At 47.3% G+C, this 19,505-nt stretch overlaps 1 protein-coding gene across 1 annotated transcript in view; it reads left to right on the top strand.

Moving 5' to 3' along the window:
- The window catches only part of TBATA (thymus, brain and testes associated), a 31,318-nt gene that overhangs the window by 3,005 nt on the left and 8,808 nt on the right, over positions 1–19,505 (top strand). The window contains exons 2-3 of the mRNA XM_036336996.1: positions 15,893–15,949; positions 17,221–17,453. Of these exons, the coding sequence (XP_036192889.1) occupies positions 15,893–15,949; positions 17,221–17,453 (290 nt within the window). The remainder of the gene's footprint in view (positions 1–15,892; positions 15,950–17,220; positions 17,454–19,505) is intronic.

Below are 19,505 nucleotides of genomic sequence, written 5' to 3'. Positions count from 1 at the left end.
GAAATTCCTGTGGGAACCAGTGAGGGACTGAAATCCCTGTTGAAGACAGAAGGCTTAGGGGTGGAGGGGACTGTGGAAGATGGTCTGGGATTTCCCTCCACGTGGTTTCTTTAATTTAGCCTGAAAGTTCTCAGAGCAGTACTTGTATCTACCAATTGGTCAAATAATTCATGTCAGCAATTCTGGTTCTGCTTAAAATGGCAGTTCTCGGGGACCTAGTTAGTGACATCCCTCGCCCCCCCCCCCCATGCATGAGCACATACGCCCCCACTCTCAAAAGCCAGAACGCACTACCCATGCTTCCATTCCTGTCCCTGACATCCTTCACTCAACTGAGAACCTGTGTGGAAGTTCAGCTGAAGACAGGGCTGTGGGCAGATCTTACTGGTTAGCAGCTTCTCAATCCCTCCTAGAAAGGAATGGCCCACGGGAAAGCCCCCTTCAGGACTCACGGAGGCTAGAATGCCCTGCCCAAAGGGTCAGGAAACCAGCCGACAGAAGCAGGCTGGGTTGATCACAATAGACGGCCACCTGGGAAAAGAGAAGCTAGGGGCCAGCCAGATGTGGGAGCACCCACAGCAAGGAGTGTGTGCCCTGAGGTTGGCACCTGGGACGGAACAGAAAGGTGCAAGTGAGTCACAGAGGTGCATGTCCCAGGTGCCAACTCAGCCAAAAGTCAGAAAGGCCAAGACCTCAGGGGATCAAGGGTTATTCCCCAAGGAAGCCCCACCTTTCCCAAGGAAGCCCCCCTGTTGCTATCCAGGCTGTACAATCACTCCTAGCAAAGATCAAAAGCAGAGCCACTACTTATCAAAAACCAAATAAATACGAAGGTTTGGGGGCAGAAGGAAACTCACTAGGGCCTGCAATGACAAAGCAGCTTTGAAGGCAGGTAAACAGGCTTCCACCCTGAGAACAAGTAGTTTAATTCTCAGAGCCTGGGCTTCCTCTGTTGTGAAATAAGTGCTAACAGCATTTACCCTCGGACCTTGGCGGCAATTACAGGATATGGATACGTGTACGCAACACAGGTCCTGACCCACAACAGGCATTCAAGAACTCCTACTCCAGCCCCCTCCTCACATGTCTACGGTGAGTTCAGATAAGACACCAAGCTGGGCTCTGTGACCTGCTCACCCAAGCCCAGCCTTCTCACCTTGTTGCTCTAGGTCTGATTTCGTTTCCTCATCGGGATCTGATTCTGACAAGTTGATTCATCCTTCCAGCCCGTCCCCTTCTCCAACAAAGGCACCCTAGGCCTTTTTGAGGCCTATCTGAGAGCTACAGGTCTACGGTTTCCTGCAAGGTTTGGTGTTTGTAGATCAATAAAGTCCCAAACCAATTGGACTCAACACTCCATTATGGCAGTTACAAAATATATTTCTTATAAATAGGGAATGTACTACTTACACATATAATTCTTTTCAAGGTAACAGAATGTCTAACTTTAAAAGTGAAAGCCAGGATAATAAAATCATACATGAAGTTGGAAAATGTATGAAGTTACAATGTATAAAAAAAACTTCTTGTATGTAAGCTGAAATCGAGTTTTCAGCTCATGTAACTATGAACTGACCTTTCACCTACATGCATGTTCTGGCAGGATGTTCAGAAGACGGGCAGGATTCAGGACAATTCTTCATTCTGAATGCCTGTCCTTGTGATGTCTGCATTACAAGACATCTAGCCTGCATCACTGAATGCCAAAGGAGCTACCCCCTTCATTTTCACAACTAAAACTTGGTGCTTTTTCAGGATGCCTCCTAGGGAGCTGCACTGCCCCACTGAGACCTGCTCTTGTGGACTGATGATAGGAATGCACTCGAGCACAAGACTCATTTACTCCCCATAGCTGAATGTCTCTCAAGCCAGAAGGGACGTAAGCATCATCCAAGCCCATGCTTCCCGTTTAGCACTGAGCATCAGAATCTCCAAGGACCTGTTCCAAGTTCACGTGGCAGGGCTCTCCTGCAGACCTAATGAATGAGGAATGGAACCCACACATCTGTATTTGGAGCACCCCAAGATAAAAGCTGCTAAATTCCATATCCATTCTCCTTGAGTTCTATGCTTTAGTCCCACATAGTATAGACTGAACCAGGAATTCCTGACATTCCAGCCCCAGAAGCCCAGGCCCAGAAAATATAGTGAAACCTATGGGTTCATGTGCTCAGTGGCTTTGGATGCACTCTTTACCCTCTCTAAGTTTCAATTTCCTCACCTCAAAATTGGGTAGAGAGGGGAAGCTGCTCTCCAGCTCTATCAATTTAGAATTCTCTGTGCCCGCCTTGGGTTGTACCTCCGAGAAGCCTCTGCTTGGACACTCCACCTTTCTGTCCACAGGTTCCCAGGAGGGCCCTCAATCATGTGATTATTTGGTTGGAGAAAGTGTCACCCCTGGTTCTGTTTGGAAGATGAGTCATGTTGCTAGAATGCCCTGGGAGGTCAGGCCCCCTGGCTCCCTCTCCCACTAGTGTTGACACAGATGGGATGCAATAAGGAGGCACACATAATGTAAGTCCTGAGTAAACAGAGGACCAAGGTGGTAATTATAAACATTGGCCCATGGCTACGCCTTGTCTGGCCCTGAAGAACTGGTTTCCAGGGCTGACACTCAGAGGGGCTGAGCATTGGGCAGCTGAGCACACCTGTATCCTGAGCTCAGAGGTCACGGTGGGAGGAGAAGGCATCCATCTCTACAAGGGGGTGAATACCTTTTATGTCCTTAAAATGTAACTAAAGGAATTTTCTCTAGAAGGTTTTGAAAGAACCAACTCCATGCCCACAGAGCTTGACCTAGGCAGAGGAATCAAGGACAGTGTGAGAGCACAGGGTGGGCTCAGGAATGAACCAGGAAGAGAGGGGCAAGAAGAGTGTTTGGACTGAGGGAACTGTCTATGCCAAGGCCCGCAGGAAGGCCAGTGCGGCCTGAAAGATGAAAGTAAGGGGGAGGGGAGGGAGAAGCTGGTGTGCTGATCAGTAGAGACAAATGTGTAGGCCAAGTGTGCAAATGCACATGCCTTCAGAGGCCCAGGCAAGTAAAGTGACTGTTATCTTTTGGGAATGTAAGCCTCAGGCTCATTCATTCATCCATCCATTCAGCTATTAAATGCTAGGTTGCAATATCCTGGGAAGGGGATGTGTCATTGTGCAAACAAGATGCCTGATCTCATACAACTTACATTCTAGTGGAAGGAGACAGACAAATAAACATATTAAGTAAACTATATGGAAAGTTAGAAGGTGCCAAGGGCAATAGAAGAAGAAGCAGCAAAGTTGAGTATGAGAAAGTGTGGGGCCTTGGGCGGAATGTCTTAGGTGCTGCAATTTTAAATAGAATTTAAATGATAGGGTAGGCTCCACATTTCAATTTTCCAAACAAAGTCCAAAATCCAGATTATTTGGTAAAAGTCTCTCAATTTTGAAATTGTGATGGAGCCTGCCAGAGTGAGGGATTATTTTCATTCTCTTCGCTAGGACTACTTTAGCTCTTTATGTTTAACAATGGGAATAGTTTGGGCACCCCAAGAGGCAGAGCCCAGTGAAAGGGTTTGTCACTGCCCCGTAGACAAAACCTCCAGATATTAACAACACTTACAGCCACCTGCAGAGAGCTCTCTCTTTCATATGCCCAAGCCGGTCAGAATTCCTATTTTCTGCAGGCAGACACAGAGGTACTACCCACAGTCCTGCTTGCCCAAGCTCTGTTGGGAAGACAAGGCTATTGCTTCAGAGAGGAACAAAGCTCTCCCTGGATCAGAAATGACGCAAAAGGCTGACACCCAGTCATACCTGATCTCCTCTGGGCACTGGGAATCAGAGGCAACATGCAATGATCGCTCTTTATTCTTAATTTGCAATAGGAAACAGCAAGCCAGCATAATTTCTGACAAAAAGAGCCAAAAAATGTATAATCATGTTTTTCATGTGGCAGTTTGCATAATTTGCCTTGTGACTCTGATGTAACTTGCTGAATCACCCCCCTCTTTGTTAATTCCATCTTTTTTTCCATCAAGATGGGGGATGGGAATCTCTACTTGTATAATATTTGTCAAGAGATCTTAAAGGTCATAAAGGGGAATCTGACTAAGGTACTCCCAGAACTTTGGGCAACTCATTCAGTTGTTTTGAAGTTTTATTTTTTCGTTGAAATGTGCCATATTTATGGACAAGTCTACCGATCAGAGTGGGCTTGATGAATATTCACGGAGTGAACATCAGTGGTCAGCACCCAAAAATCAGAATCACAAGTTCACTTGTGTGTTTTTTAATTAATTTTTTATTGTTTGGTTTTTTTTTTTTTTTTTCAAGAGAGATCTATTTGTTGTCCCACTTATTTACACATTCAGTGGTTGCTTCTTGTATGTGCCCTGTCTGGGAATTGAACCCGCAACTTTGGTGTATAAGGAAGATGCTCTAACCCAACTGAACTACCGGCCAGGGCTCAATTGCTTTTTAAATAAATGCAACTGAGAGCTGGATGCAGATGATAAGCCTCCTGTCTGAGACCTCAGGGCCTTGTAGGAATACAGTACTTTGATCTTTATCCAAAGAACAGCAAGAAGCTATTGCAGTCTTTTTTTATCCAGGAGCCACTATCACATTTGTGCTTTAAAACAATCCCTCTGTAGAATGGCTTGGAGAAGATCCAAATGGGCAGAGTAGTTACAAGGCTTTTACTTTCATCTAGGCAAAGAATTAAGATAGTTCTAGGATAGAATAATGGCATAAATTTAGGAGATGAACTCTTGGAAATTGAGATAACACGTTAAAACAAGATTCCCAGAGCCACCCTGTGCCTTGGCTCACAGGCTTCCAGGTATGCCTTCAAACTAGGAGCCTCAGGGGAGAAGTCACATTTGTAGCTCAAGGCAAACTCACCCACATCTAGTGTGCTATACCTTTAACTTGTTACAATAGGATTGTGGTACCTCTCCCATAACCATGGGATTCTTTCTGACTTGATTTCCCCCCAAGTAGAGTCGGTTGCATTTCTAATCAATAGGTGGTTGCATGTGTACTGATGCTATTTCTATCTACCCTCCTGTTAGGGGTTGAATTGTGTCCCCCAGCAATTCATATGTTGAAATGCTAACCCCCAGTACCTCAGAATGTGCCCTTATTTGGAAATGGGGTCACTGAAGATATAATTAGTTAAGATGAGGTCATAGGGTAGACTCCTAACCCAATATATCTAGTGTGTTTTAAAAAGGAGAAATTTGGACACAGACACACAGAGAGAGAGGATGCCACACAAGAGCCAAGGCAGAGATTGAGGTGATGCTTTTACAGTCAAAGAATATCAAAGATGGCCAAAACCACCAGCTAGGCGTGTGGCGTGGACAGAATCTCCCTCTTAGGCCTCAAAGGATCCAGTCCTGCCAGCACCTTGATCTCAGACTTCTAGTCTCCAAAACTGTGAGACAATATATTTCTGTTGTTCAAGCCACTTAATTTATGGTACTTCGTTACAACAGCCCTAGAAAACGAATACACCTAGATCCCCAAACCAGCCCCAAACTTCAGTAGGTTATGAGGGAGGAATGGGAAGGGCAGGGTGACATGACCATTCCTGAGCAGCCTCGTGTCCCCTCTGAGCATTCAAATGTCAGAGTAGTAGTTGGGGTGGGAGCGCCTCCAGAATCCATGGGGCTCACTGCCAACTGGCTTCCTGGTGGGCGAAAACGGCCTGAGGCTAGTCCTTGTGGATCTGTTTGAGGGGACTGCTCCATTCAGTTTTGAGGTAAAAACCAACATCTGCCACTTCGGGACAGATGTTCCAGGGGGCACTGAAGAGGAACCACTCACTCAGACGTCTTTTAAATGCTTACTCTTACTATCCACTTTCCACGTAACAAGTATTTCAAATCTTTAAGCCATTTCCACTGGCTGCCCATTCAAACATCTAACTCAACACTCCCTGGTTAATGCATCATCTTAGAGTCAATTAAACTCATTTCATTTGAATATTCCTATAAGTCCCTTCAATTCATAAGTCATTCCAGTCCTATTAAGCAAGTTGTTTATTGCTAGTATAGGCCTACACCTGACCCCAGTTATCCCCCTCCAGGGAAGCCTTACAAAATTTCTAGTTGGGAATAGAAAGACCCAAGGGGATTGCTTGATGTTGTCTCAGGACACAATCTCACAATCATAAACATGTCAAATTAAGGCCTAGTGGCAGACAATCCTATATAATAAAGAGCTAATATGCAAATGGTCATCATGCTGTAACGGCTCAGACACTCAACGCTGGGGAGAGAGGAATGGGGACCAGCCAGGCGCAAATGAGCTCATGAGAGAGGAATGGGGTCCAACCAGGCTATGGCCCCAGAAGAGGGACAAGCTGCATGCTCCACGGTCCTGGGCACCAGCAGCTGGGGCTGCGTCCTGGGAGAGGGACAAGCCGCCCACCCCACGGTCCCAGGCGCCTGCGACTGTGGCCCAGGCAAAGCCACCTGCCCATTGTCCCCTGCAGCTACGGCTGGCCTGCCCAGGCAAAGCCGGCCCGGGTCCTGGGTGCCTGTGGCTGGCCAGAGGGAGGGAAGCCTGGGTCCCAGGTGCCTGCAACTGGCTGGAGGAGGGAATCCTGGGTCCCCATTGCAGGGCAAGGCAGAGGTGGTTAGGGGCAATCAGGCCTGCAGTGGAGCAGTTAGGGGCAATCAGGCCAGTAGGGGAACAGTTAGGGGCAATCAGGCAGGCAGGCGAGCAGTTGGGAGCCAGTGGTCCCAGATTACAAGAGGCAGTCGGACATCTCCTGAGGAGTCCCAGATTGGAGAGTGTGCAGGCTGAGCTGAGGGATTCCCCCCCCTTCCTGTGCACAAATTTTGTGCACCGGGCCTCTAGTTAGTTATATAATATAGGATGAATAAGGATCTGCAGATTGTCTGGACTGTACCACAGGCTATGTGGAAAGTACTTACCTGGTAAGTCTTACATAAATGATAACCTATAACCTATAGCACCAATCACCTATAATAGAGGTACTGATCTATGAATTAGGTTATATATGGAGAAGATGACTGCAAAGGGAAGACACCATACAAAGCCTAGTTAACTGCTCTTCTTGAACTTGGCCCATGGGCCTCTTATGATCAGTGATCATATCATTTATTATTCAACCTGGGACACTTTTTTTCCCTCTTTCTTTTTTTTAAGAGCAAGGGAAAGGTTGAGAGAGCTAGAAACATCCATGATGAGGGAGAATCATTCATGGGCTATCTCCTGTATGCCCCCTACTGGGGATAGAGCCCACAAACCGGGCGTGTGCCCTGACAGGGAATCAAAAACTGTGACCTCCTGGTTCATGGGTTGACACTCAACCACTGAGCCACAACGGTCGGGCTGGAACACTTTTGAGCTGAGGATATAAGTTTTCTGGGACAAGAGGCATAAATGGAACTGTTTTGGTCTCCCTAGCCATATGGAACTACTTAAGTTCCCATAACATGCCATGGGCTGTTATGTTCCAAGACTTGTGTATATCCTTTTCCTTCTTGCACCATCCTCTCCTACCTGGTATATTTAGAACACATTATATAGCCCATTCCTTTATGGATCCTTTCCCAAGACTCCTAGATGGGCTAGGGGTCTCCTTTCCATGTGTCTTCCATCCTCTTGAGGATGGATATTACATTTTTTTAATCTTTGTGTTCATGTTATACTCAACAAGTATGTATCTAATCAATTAGTTTGTGACTAGCTTGGAGAAGAGGTGGGTGTGAGAACTAACTTCAAGTGTCTAAAGCAGTGATGGCGAACCTATGACACGCGTGTCAGAAGTGACACGTGAACTCATTTTTTTGGTTGATTTTTCTTTGTTAAATGGCATTTAAATATGTAAAAATAAATATCAAAAATATAAATCTTTGTTTTACTATGGTTGCAAATATCAAAAAATTTCTGTATGTGACACAGCACCAGAGTTAAATTAGGGTTTTTCAAAATGCTGACATGCCGAGCTCAAAAGGTTCGCCATCACTGGTCTAAAGGGTTGTCATCCAAAGAGGGCCTAGGCTACCTTATGTAGAACAAGAATACTCATTGGAAGCCTTAAGGAGCTATATTTCAGCTCCATATTAAGAAGAACTTCCTAACCAACAAGACTATACAGAAAACAGGCAGCAGAGAGCTCTTTGTCACTAAAGCTGTCTTGTTGACTAGCATACACTTGGTAAGAATTTGAGGCAAGGATGCAGGCATGTAGTGGGGTGAGTGGCTTGGATAACAACCTAAGACTCTGTGATTCATTCATTCATTCATTCATTCAATGAGTACTTATTAGGCATCAGACATTACACCAGGTGCTCCATGAATTAGCACAAAACAGACACGCCCATGTAACCACCATGCAGAGCAAGGCCTTATGCTTGGTAGTGAATGAGACAGATGCAGCCTCTGACCTCTGGGAGCATACAGGCTTGCAGAAGAGATACGTGTAATTGTAGGAATTATTGGGTATTAAAGAGAACGTGAGAGGGGAACTTGGGGTGGGGGTCGGAAAAGAGACATGTAAGTTGAAAAGGCCTGACTGTAGGAAGTTTGTTTGGTTCCATGACCTTAGACCTTCTGGAAAGCTCAGGCTTCTTTTCTCTTATCTGATGCCTGCTCTTCCAGTTGGACAACCTGCTTAGACCAGTCTATACCTGCCAGCTCCAGAGCTGTGAGTCTTTCTCAGGTGACAAGTAACCAGGTACCTTTGACCATCCTAGGGATGACCACATGGGGTCTTTAGTCACACCCCTTTCTTTCTTCCCCTCTTCTCTGCAAGACCATCAGAAGACGAGTCACACAGACTTTGGGACAATAGAAGGACAAGCAATGCCATGGTAGGTGTACTCAGGAGTTTGGCAGAGACTCAAACTCTCAGAGTGCCAACCCTTATCAAAGCACCCAACAATACTGGCCACAATTCAGAACTCCAGGCATGAAGTACAAAAGACAGCAGATGAACCAAGGGGCATGTGACCACAGGATTTCCTCCTTTACACTGATGGCAAATAGCACCAGGATAATACAGAGACCATTCAAGAAATGTTTGCTCGATATTGATAAACAAGTAAAAAAATATATATGCACCTTGCATTGAACCTCCACGATGGGCCAGGCACTGTGCTAGATGATTGCATATGCATTATCATATTTAATCCTCAAACAGCCAGCCCCTGCCTCTCTCCACCTTCATCTGCCACAAGGAGAGCAGAATTATTTTTCCTATTTTACAGATGAGAAAACTGACACTTAGAAGTTATAATAACTTACCTAGGGTCATATATCTAAAGACTGGCAGGCCTGTGTGTCTTCAGAGCCTGTGCTCTGGCCTCTATTCTGGAACCTTTCATGGGATTAAATGAAATCGCAACAAAGCCAAGTGGTAAAAATTAGCTACTCTCTCTGAACACCAAAGGTAGGTGAGGAAGCCCTCAGCATTCAGCAGGGGAGGAATATAAAACTTGAGTTCAAAGCATAGGCAAAGTCAAAGGAAAAACAATTGAGGAAAAAACTTTGTATTACTCATATTCCAAAAGGATAACCTAGTATATAATTCATATGCCCACATAAGAAGGACTAACAAGCAAATAGAAAAATGAACAAAAGATATGGACAGAGATCATAAGAAATATATACAAACAGCCGTTAAATATATGAAAAGATGTTCAACCTCACTCACTAAAGAAATGCAAATTAAAGCTAGACAAAGGTCACATTTATCTCCTGTAGACCTTGGCCAATGGTTTCATCCATCATCTATGTAATGAAGCCTCCATAAAAGCCCAACAGGACGGGGTTTGGAGCGCCTCCAGGTGTATTTAACATGACAGCTATTAGGAGACGATAGTATTGGTGAATGCTCCCACGTGCTGGGAGAGGGGTGCCCCTCAGTGCCACGGGGACCAGCTCCTGCGCTCAGGACCTTTCTGGACCTTGCCCTGTGTACCTCCGCATCTGACTGTTCATCTGTATCTTTAATGATAGCCTTGATAATAACCTGGCAAACACAAGCAACTGTCTCCCTGAACTTTGTGAGCCATTCTAGCAAATTATCAGACCCAAGGAAGTGATCATGGGAACCCAATTTATAACTGGTCAGTGAGAAGTACAGGTAAACAACCTGAACTTACAACTGGTGTTTGAAATGGGAGCCATCTAATGGGATTGGGTCCTTCACCTGAGGGGTCTAACGCTATCTCCAGGTAGCATCAGAATAGAGTTAAACTTGAAGAACACCCAGCTGGTGTCTGCTGAGATGGAGAATTGCTGGATGTGGGAAAAACTCCTATATATTTGGTGTCAGAAGTATTGAGAGTGGCGGAGAAAATGAGTTTTCTCCTGACAAAGCGTTAGATATCAGGCTGTATTTAAAACGACAGTTATTAAGAGACTGTAGCTTTAGTGGGATGGTAAACAAAAAGCATTGGGAAAGCAGAGAGTCCAGAAACAGGCCCATGGCTAGAGGGATGCCTGAATTTTGATAGGGATGATACTGCAGAGAAACAGGTTATGAACCATGTTTTTAATAATGGTATTGGATCAAAAGGATATTTTTATGAAAAAAAAATATTACTCTTGACCACTATCTTACACCATACACTAAAATAATCAAACCCAGATTGATATCTAAATGTAAGAGGTAAAACAATAAATCTTCTAGAAAATAATATAAGAGAGAACCTTGGGTCGGCAAAGATCTTTGAAATAGGACACAAACACCACTAATCTGTAAGAATGAGATTAATAAATGGGTTTATGTAAAAGTTAGGAACTTCTCTCTGTGGTAGGCAGCTAGACAGATATGAGCAGAGCAAGGGCAATGGGCCAGGTATGGAAAAGTCACCAGGACGGAAAGCTCAGGGCGCCTAGAAAATGTCAAGACTGGGAAAACAAGGATCTCGCCCCCCAGGATAACCTTTCCTCCCTAGCATATCGCTTAGTCATGTGAGTTAGACCTCCTGACCTTTCATATGGCTGGTCATGCTGTAGGGACCCTTCCCTGACTGATTTCCTTCCTGGCTTGTTGCTAGTCACGTGGGTTAGAGGCCCTAAGCTGGACGAACAAGAGGATGAGAGAATAGCCTTAAGCATTAAGCCCCAGGACAATGACATTCTGACCAGCATCATATACATCAAGGCCTCCGTTGTGTTTCAGCTCCAGGCTCAGAAAAGCAGCAAAACCAGACAAGCAACCATGGCTGACATCAGGACCAGCTGCATTGACTAATGTCCCCCTGCCCTGGTACTGACCAATCAGTAGAGACCACAACCCTAGAAGGACACACCTGGAAAGCTGATGAATATTCTAATGGATTCTCCCCTGAGACCTCCAGATAAACTCCCTCATGACTGAGGACCAGTGTGGCTCTCTCTAGGGAGCACACCAGCGCCTTTCCCAGCCTCTTCCCCCAGGTGCATTTTCTTGGCCTCTCTCTTTCTCCTAAGCCCATTTCTTCTACCACTCACTTCTTTTTACCTGTGTGACTTTCTAAATAAACTTTATAGTTTGAGCCTTGGCTCTGAACTCTTAACCAGAACTCAAGTACTGAGGTTGCTGAACCGAGGGCCGGTCTGACCCCACCTGTCTAACATTTGGTGCTGTTCTTACTCTCTCAGCATCATCTCCATCAAAAGACTACATTTGGAGACAGAAGAGCAAGCCCCAGAGGGGAGAATACTAGTATATTAGCAACACATATCACTGAGGATTTCTCCGGTCGCCAGTTCCCTCATGTGTAGGGTTAAATGAGATAATAGAGCACAGTGCCTGGCGAGCAGGGCTCCATAAAATTTTATATTGCTCCTCTTATAACCGCGGCAGCAGGCAGGAGGACTGTACTGCAAACCATTTCCCGGCAGACAGACTCTCTCTCCTGTTTCTGACACGCCACGAAGAAAGATGTCAGAAGGTTTCCTCAATGATCCTCACAAACCAGTGTTGAGGGCAGTCCCTAAAGTATCCCCTTTGTCCTTCCAGCTGCGATCGCATGCAGATCGGGGTCCAGTTCTAAATAATACCATCGAAGGGTTAGGAGGTGCAACGGGGAGGGTGACAGTGGCTTTTACTCTCAGCTGTGTCAGCTCGCCGTGGGGGCTCCCCAAGTGAGTGCAAAGCCACAGGGAGGGGCTGGTCAGGCGGGAAGAAAGCCCTCTTTGCTTTCAGACATGTTGTCATTCATCATAACTGTCAGCAGGAGGCCCAGAGCATGGAAGAGGGGCTTTCAGGGTGGGTTCAAAGGCTCACCTCCTTCCTGCTGAGACAGCCCAGGTAAAGCCAGAGCTTAAATGGGGAACGTTCTGGAGAAGCCTTAGGGCAAGGCCAAGGTCAGAGGCCACTCCCTGATGTGGTATGAATCCCCACCCCTCAGCAGAAGGACTTGGGTTTGCCTCTGGCTGTCCTTCTTCCTTTTATTCCTCCCCAGCAACCAGCAGCCACTGGAAGAGGAAGACAGCGAGTCTAGAAGCATCCGGCCGCTAATATGAGGCTGGGGGAGTGAGGATAAAGACCCTGGAGTAGGCCCACCCCCATCAGTTTTAAGGGCCAGAGGCTTCACCGCTAGGACAGCATCAAGCACTTCGTGCAAACCTTTCTGTGATTTACGAACCTGCTTGCACCCTCGCAGCCTCATCTCACCACAGCCCTGTGGACTGAGCACTGTCCTTACCCCCAGTTTACAGCTGTCCACGCTGAGCTCAGAGAACTGCTTACTTCCCCAAAGCAGCCTCAGGCTACACACCTATCCCACCTTATAGTCCTGCCTCCCTCAACATACCAACAATAAAGATACCATGAATTTTTTAGCATCTCTTATGTGCCAAGCATATAGTCATATAGGTGCATCACTTCCATTACCTCATTTGTCCAGAAGGACCCCAGAACTAGGGGAGAGTACCCCATTTTAAAGGCCCAGAGAAGGTAATAACAATAAGAGAGCCGACGTGGTGCCAGGCACTGTTCTAAACACTCTAATGTACAATCAATCACTCAATCTTCCCAACAATCCTGTGAGAATAAGCGGAAGTATCGCTTGCATTTCAGAGATACAGAAATTGAGGCTCAGAGACATCAAGTCCATAGGCTGAGGCCACACAGCTAGGAAAGAACAGAACTGGGATTTGAACCAAGCATTCTTACCACTGATCCGCATCTGGGAGTACAAGCCACTTACCCAAGTGACACATCTAGTCAGAATTTATTTGAAACCGGCCCCACTGAACACCCAGGATCTTTCACCCAGCGATTCCACCTCAGAGGGGTTAGATGCAGTGGTTCTCAACCTTCTGGCCCTTTAAATGCAGTTCCTCATGTTGTGACCCAACCCTAACATTATTTTCGTTGCTACTTCATAACTGTCATGTTGCGACTGTTATGAATCGTCATGTAAATATCTGATATGCAGGATGGTCTGAGGCGACCCCTGTGAAAGGGTCGTTCGACCGCCAAAGGGGTCGCGACCCACAGGTTGAGAACCGCTGGGTTAGAGGGATACTCTGGGTCAAGTCTCTCCATCTAAGGGACAGCGTTCTGCTCATCAGTCCCCAGAAACGGGATGCGGAGAGGCAGAGCCCTCCACGGTGGCATCGGGCCGGTCAGACTGACAAAGCTGGGACCCAGCCTGACCGACTGTCTTTGCCAGTGTCTCCCTCTCTGCCTGCTGGTCGCTGGCTGAAACCAGCCCCTGCCTCTCATTCTCTTTTTTGGTCCCATTGAAAGCACTGAATGGGAGGTGGAGAGGGAGCTTGGAGGGAGAGGGGGTCTTCAGTGGGTAGGCGGAGCTAGCTGGGTGGGGGTGAGGAGAGGGGTTCTGGGGAGTGGTTCTGGAGTTGTGGGGAAAGGGTAACCTAGCAACCACTGGCTTATGCAGTCACAAAGCAGGCAGTCTTGTCAACAGAACCCCAAGCCTTCCCCTTGTCCTCTTGCTCCCTCCTGTTGGGGCACAGAAGCTTCTCTCCCTCATGCTATAGTGAGTGTTTGCCTTGGTGAGTCCAGGGATCTTTCCAGGGGAGGAAATGGACATGAGCCCGTCTGGGGCCCGGGGGAGGGCCCAGAGGGGCTGAGATGGGGAAAGGAAGTTCTGACCTAGGTTTGAAGTGAGCGTTCAGACTCCTTGTGCCTGGCTGGCTGGGGGCCCGGCGGGGAGGGACTTGGCGGGGAAAAGACAGGTGGGACCTCTTTACAGCAGCTGGGGGGTGTGACCCTTTAGGATCTTATAAAACCAGTTTAATGGATCACGCCTAACACTTACAAGAAGCAAACAAGTAGGATGAAACTATCAGTGAGCATCCTATATAGCAGGGTAAGGATTGCTTCAGTTTCACATACACACAAGCATGTGCACATGTATGTGAATGGAGGCATGATGTAAAAATTAAGTTTCCTTGCCATGGTCACAGTCAGGAGCATTTGAAAGTTTCTGTTTTAACGACTACCTTTGCCTGTTGGCAGGTGCGTTGGGGGCTTCCAAATGCCCTGTTCTCCAGCCTGCAGCCTCTAAGTGCTCTGGAGTGCAGCCCCCATGCCCCCCCCCCCCCCCCCCCCCCCCGCCACCATGTCCAAATGTCCAAAGCTTCCTTCAGAGGAAGCTCTGCCAACTGTCTTTCTTTTTCTGTTGTTGTTCTGGGTTATTTTGTGTTTCGTGTGTTTTTTGTTTTGTTTTTATTTGTTTTGTTTCTGTGGGGTGTGGTGTTGTTGTTGTTGAATAGTTTTGTTGATTTCAGAGAGAGGAAGGGAAAGGGAGAGAGGGATAGAAACACCAATGATGAGATTCATTGATAGGCTGTCTCCTGCACGCCCCCTATTGGGGACTCAGCCTGCAACCTGGGCATGTGCCCTGACCAGGAGTCAAACTGTGACCTCCCGGTTCACAGGTCAATGCGCAACCAGAATCACAGTGGCCTGGCTGTTTGTTTTTCTGTTTTTCTTTTTAGAGAAAAGATCAGGAGTCTTTGAGTCAGGTTGTCTGGTTTCTTGCCACCTGACCTCAAAATCTCTTCCCTTCCCTGATCTCAGGCAATACTACATCCTCCTCCATCTGAACTTGATGAAAGGCTGGCCCTGGAGGGGTCTCTGGGGTCCCTTGCAGATTCTGTAATTATGGGGGTTAATTCTCAAAATGCACTAACTCTAATCCTGACACCTGAACCCCCCAACATTTTGGGTATATGAATATGTGTATACGTTTGGGTCCATAGATTTAGATCAATTACCATTCTTGGCTTTGACACCTATCATCTTTCATCCACATCAATTAGTTTATTTAATAATATAATGGACACTCGTAAGTGTACCTCCCAAACCAATAACGAGAATATCACCACTAACACATCTTATGTGCTCTTCTCCCAACTCTTCCCTCCCCACCTGCTCTCAGAAATAGCCACTAGCTGAATTTTGTGGTTACCATTTCCTTGCTTGTCTTTTCTTGTTTCATCACATATTTATGATACTTTTACTTGCTTCTGAATTTTATTTTTTATAAGGATCTCAGGCCATATGGTCTTTTGCCACTTGCTTTCCTCATCTTAGCGTTATAGTTGCAGGACTCATCTATGTAGCAGTGGTTCCTCCATTTCAATTACAGTGTAAGGCTCATTGTCAGAATGTACCACAGCTTCCTGATGCGCTCTTCTGCCATTGGACATTTGGACTGTCCCCAGGTCTTGCCAATCTGAACCATGTTAGCTTGACTGTGCTTACATAGAGCCCCCGTTGTACATCTGCGAGAGTTGCTGTTGGGTATATACCTGGAAGAGGAATTGCTGGGTGATATAGCATGCAAACATGCAATTTCGCAAGATATTGCCAATGCTTTTCTCCCAAAGTGTCTGTTCCAGTTGATTTCCCACTGCCAGTCTGTAAGATGTTCTGATACATATTCAACATGGATCTTTGTTCTGTTAGAAACCATACAATGGCTGCGGAGGTGAAGACCCAACCCGCTGAACCACCCCGGGCGAGGTGAGGCCCCAAATGCTTACCCTGCTGACCGAGGAGGTGGTAGGGACAAAGGGGGCCTCAGGGGAACTCAACAGACTGGGAGTCCAAGAAAGGCAGTCCTTCCTCACCTCCCACTGCCATCAACTAGGCCCTGATTGGCTTCTCAGGCCTGAGGTACCACAGGTCGAAGGTGGGCACCCTCTCTGGATGGGGAGAGGATGTGATGGCAGGGGCCAGGGGCACTGAGCACAGAAATTCCAGGGATTTTCAGGTGGTGACCTTCTGTTAGTTGGGGTTTGGGGAGGCCAGCTAACTATGACTTTCAGAGAAGGTTTGCTTTATTTCTTTAAGTCCCAGATCTCTTAGAGGCGGCCGGAGGATGGAACGGGAAACTCAGGGGCCTGGTCAGCAAATTCCTCAGAGGGTCCAGAACAGCTTGCTTAGCATATCCAGAGTCCATCTGTACCAGAGAGGGACTCCCTCCAGCCAGGGTCACCGGGAGAAGGGAAAGCCAGGCACCAAGGACCAGCCCATCGTTGGATCCTTGCTGGACCGACTTCGACATCATCCTCCAGGGGCAAAAGCACAGCATCCTTGAGAAGGGAAGGGGTGCAGGGTGGAGAACAGTGAACCTGAGACGGCTTGTCTCCAGTGAAGCGAAGCAAGAGCTTGAAGCTTCCCTGCAGCGTCGCAGCTCTGAGAGCCGCAGCATCAGCTGGGCGTCTCCTGGGAGGGCCCCAGGGGGCAAGGACTTGCTGGTGTAATCTGGCCTTGGGGACAGCTTTGGCCCGCATGCTGTGTCTGGGCCAAAACTGCCCCAATGGCATGGGGGAGGGTGACAGCCTGTAGCTGGCTTCTCTTGGGCAGCCAACAGTTTGGCTTGGGGAGAGGCCCTTGCTGGGGCCAGCCCTCTGGCTCTGGAGGTGTATATAATGTGTCTTTGCTCCAATCCAGGCATTTGGATGGCTGGTGGGTCTATAGCTTCTCTTTCTGGCTGTAGAGATGGTCTGTGAAAGAAAGCTGGGGTCCCGGGGAATTCTACCTGAGTTTTCTCAGATGGATTCCAGCTCCCTACTAAGGCCCCTGAGGAAGACAGAAGCCTCCCTGGGACTGGATTGTCCCAATCGGGAGGAGACCCTGTGGGAGGCCCAACTTGGAGGCCGGCGGGTGGCAGAGAAACCCTGGAAACCACATTTCAGAGTATCTCAGGAATGGACTCTGAAAAGCCCCAAGCTGGGGCAGACACTGCTGCCAGGAGGCCTCATTAGCTTCTCCTTGACCTTCTTCTTCAGTCCAAAGGCTGAGCCAAAGGCTGAGAAGTCAGAGCACAAGCCAAGAAGCCACGGGGTCGAAGGGCCCCAGAAAGAACCTGTGGTCCCAGGGATCGTGGATTTCAAGGTGGTCCGAGAGGAACTGAGGAATCCCAAGCCCGAATCCCCTAACACCTACCACTTCGGCCGCCTCAGCCACAACTCCTTCTTCTCCCGGCATCACCCCCACCCCCATCGTGTGACCCACATCAAAGGTAGGGCTGGGACATACACCATTTAGTTACCTTCGACCTGCTCCCCTAATTTAAATGGTATATGTCCTGATTTCTATCAGTCTGTGTTCTCAGAATTACAGGGGACAGACTATTTGTAAAAAGGAAATTGGGTCATACTCTATCACAGGGGTTCTTACCGCTGGTTCTGTTAACATTTGGGCTGGGTAGTTCTTGGTTGCGGGGGTTCATCCTGTGCATTGAAGGACATTTAGCGGCATCCTTGGGTTCTATCCACTATTTGCCATTGGTACCCACCCCCCCATCACAGTCACAGTTATTACTGATGCCAAATGTGTGCTGGATGGCAAAGGTGCTCCTGTTGAGAACCACTGCTCTACAAAGTCATGCCATATTGGGGGGAGCAGAGGGAATTAAACAGAAAGGTTAATATTCATGTTAAATGGAATTGGGGTCTGGAGTATGTGTATATTAATATTTAATATTGCACTTTTTAAAACTCTTGCATAGATTTCTCAGTTTGAAATCTCAAGACAGCTTTATATTTAATAATGCACTTTTTAAAACTCTTGCATAGATTTCTCAGTTTGAAATCTCAAGACAGCTTTATAATCTTTGAATGCTGTGTAATAAAAAAAATTGTTTCTTACAAGCTAAATATTTTATAAATTTAATGGAAGAATCCATTTCTTGTTAACTCTGAGCAATTAATTCATAATTTCAGGGAAGATTTGTCACAAGTATTAATTTTACTGAAAAGTAAAAACAATTAAAAAATTACATTTTAATACGGTTAAAAAAAAAAAAAAGGTAGGGCTGGGGTCGGCCAGGGCCTGGTGGGCAGTGGAGGAGGGGTGCTCTTAAAACCTGGAAAGGGAGGACCCAGCCTCTATTTCTAGGGTGAGGCCCAGAGAGGAAGGGGACTTAGCCAGGGTCACAGAGTGGCTTGGCCACTTGCAAGCACTTGACCAAGCCAAGAGTTGCCTTGGGGGGCAGGCTCCAGGGGCAGACTACATGTCCCCACAGGGTTTCCCTTGCTGCGGGTCCTCCCGCCTCACAAACCAGAGAAAGGGATGAATGTTTTGCCTCTGAGCTGCACTCAGCTCATAAACACAGGCCATTTCATCCTCAGGTATCTACTGAGTGTGAACTGTGCCCGAGTCAGGCACTTTTTTGGACCCTGGGAATATGACAATGACCAAGACAGGGAGCTGACTCTCTGGTGGGGAAGAATAGGAAATAGATGAGGTGTCAGAGCGTGGGAAGTGCCAAGGCTACAGAGGGAAGACATGACCAAGAAACATGACTTTTAAGCAAAGAACTAAAAGAAGAGAGAGCATGAATCAATCATGTGGATGTGGGGGGATGGAGGGAGGACGGAGCGAACAGCAAGTACAAAGGCCCAGCAGCAAGGAAGCCCATGTGGCTGGAGCCGAGTAAGGAGAGAAGGGAGGTGCAGCAGAGAGGCAGTGAGGGCCCAGGCCACTGCAGTCGTCACTAAGCCATCTCACTGAGTCGGCTGAGAACCACCGAGAAGCTGAGAGCAAACACGTATCAGGCGTGATCTACTGGCCTCTGTGGGGATGGTGGCTTGGACCAGGGAGGTAGAGGTGGAAGAGTTAGTGGTCCGGCTCCAGAGATATGCAGAAGGTAAAGCCAACAGGATTTGCTGATTGATTAGAAATAGTGTGAGAGAAAGAGGGGGATCAATGTTGACTCCTGGGTTTTTGGCTTGAGGAACTGGAAAACTGGGACGAAAAGACTTCAGAGGGGACCAGTGGAGGAGAGGAGACGAGTCAAGAGTTTGGTCTAGGACTGAGAGATGCAAAATGCGAGACCCTTTTAGACATCCAGGTGGAGGCACAGGGGGGGCAATTGGGTCTGGAGTTCAGGGGAGAAACAAACAGGAGAGCGATTCAGGTACGGATGGTGTTTGAAGTGGCGCCTTGATGGGCTCATCCAGGAGACTGTGTAGATACAAGAGATGAGAACCTGGGGACGGAGTCCCAGGGACCCCAAGGCTAAGAGGCTGTGAGGAGTACGCAGCAGCGGGAATGAGGAGTGGCTGGTGAG

Source organism: Myotis myotis, unplaced genomic scaffold (genome assembly GCF_014108235.1).
Source record: "Myotis myotis isolate mMyoMyo1 unplaced genomic scaffold, mMyoMyo1.p scaffold_m19_p_15, whole genome shotgun sequence".
In the NCBI taxonomy this organism is placed as follows: Eukaryota; Metazoa; Chordata; class Mammalia; order Chiroptera; family Vespertilionidae; genus Myotis; species Myotis myotis.
This window is presented reverse-complemented; position numbering and strand designations above follow the sequence as displayed.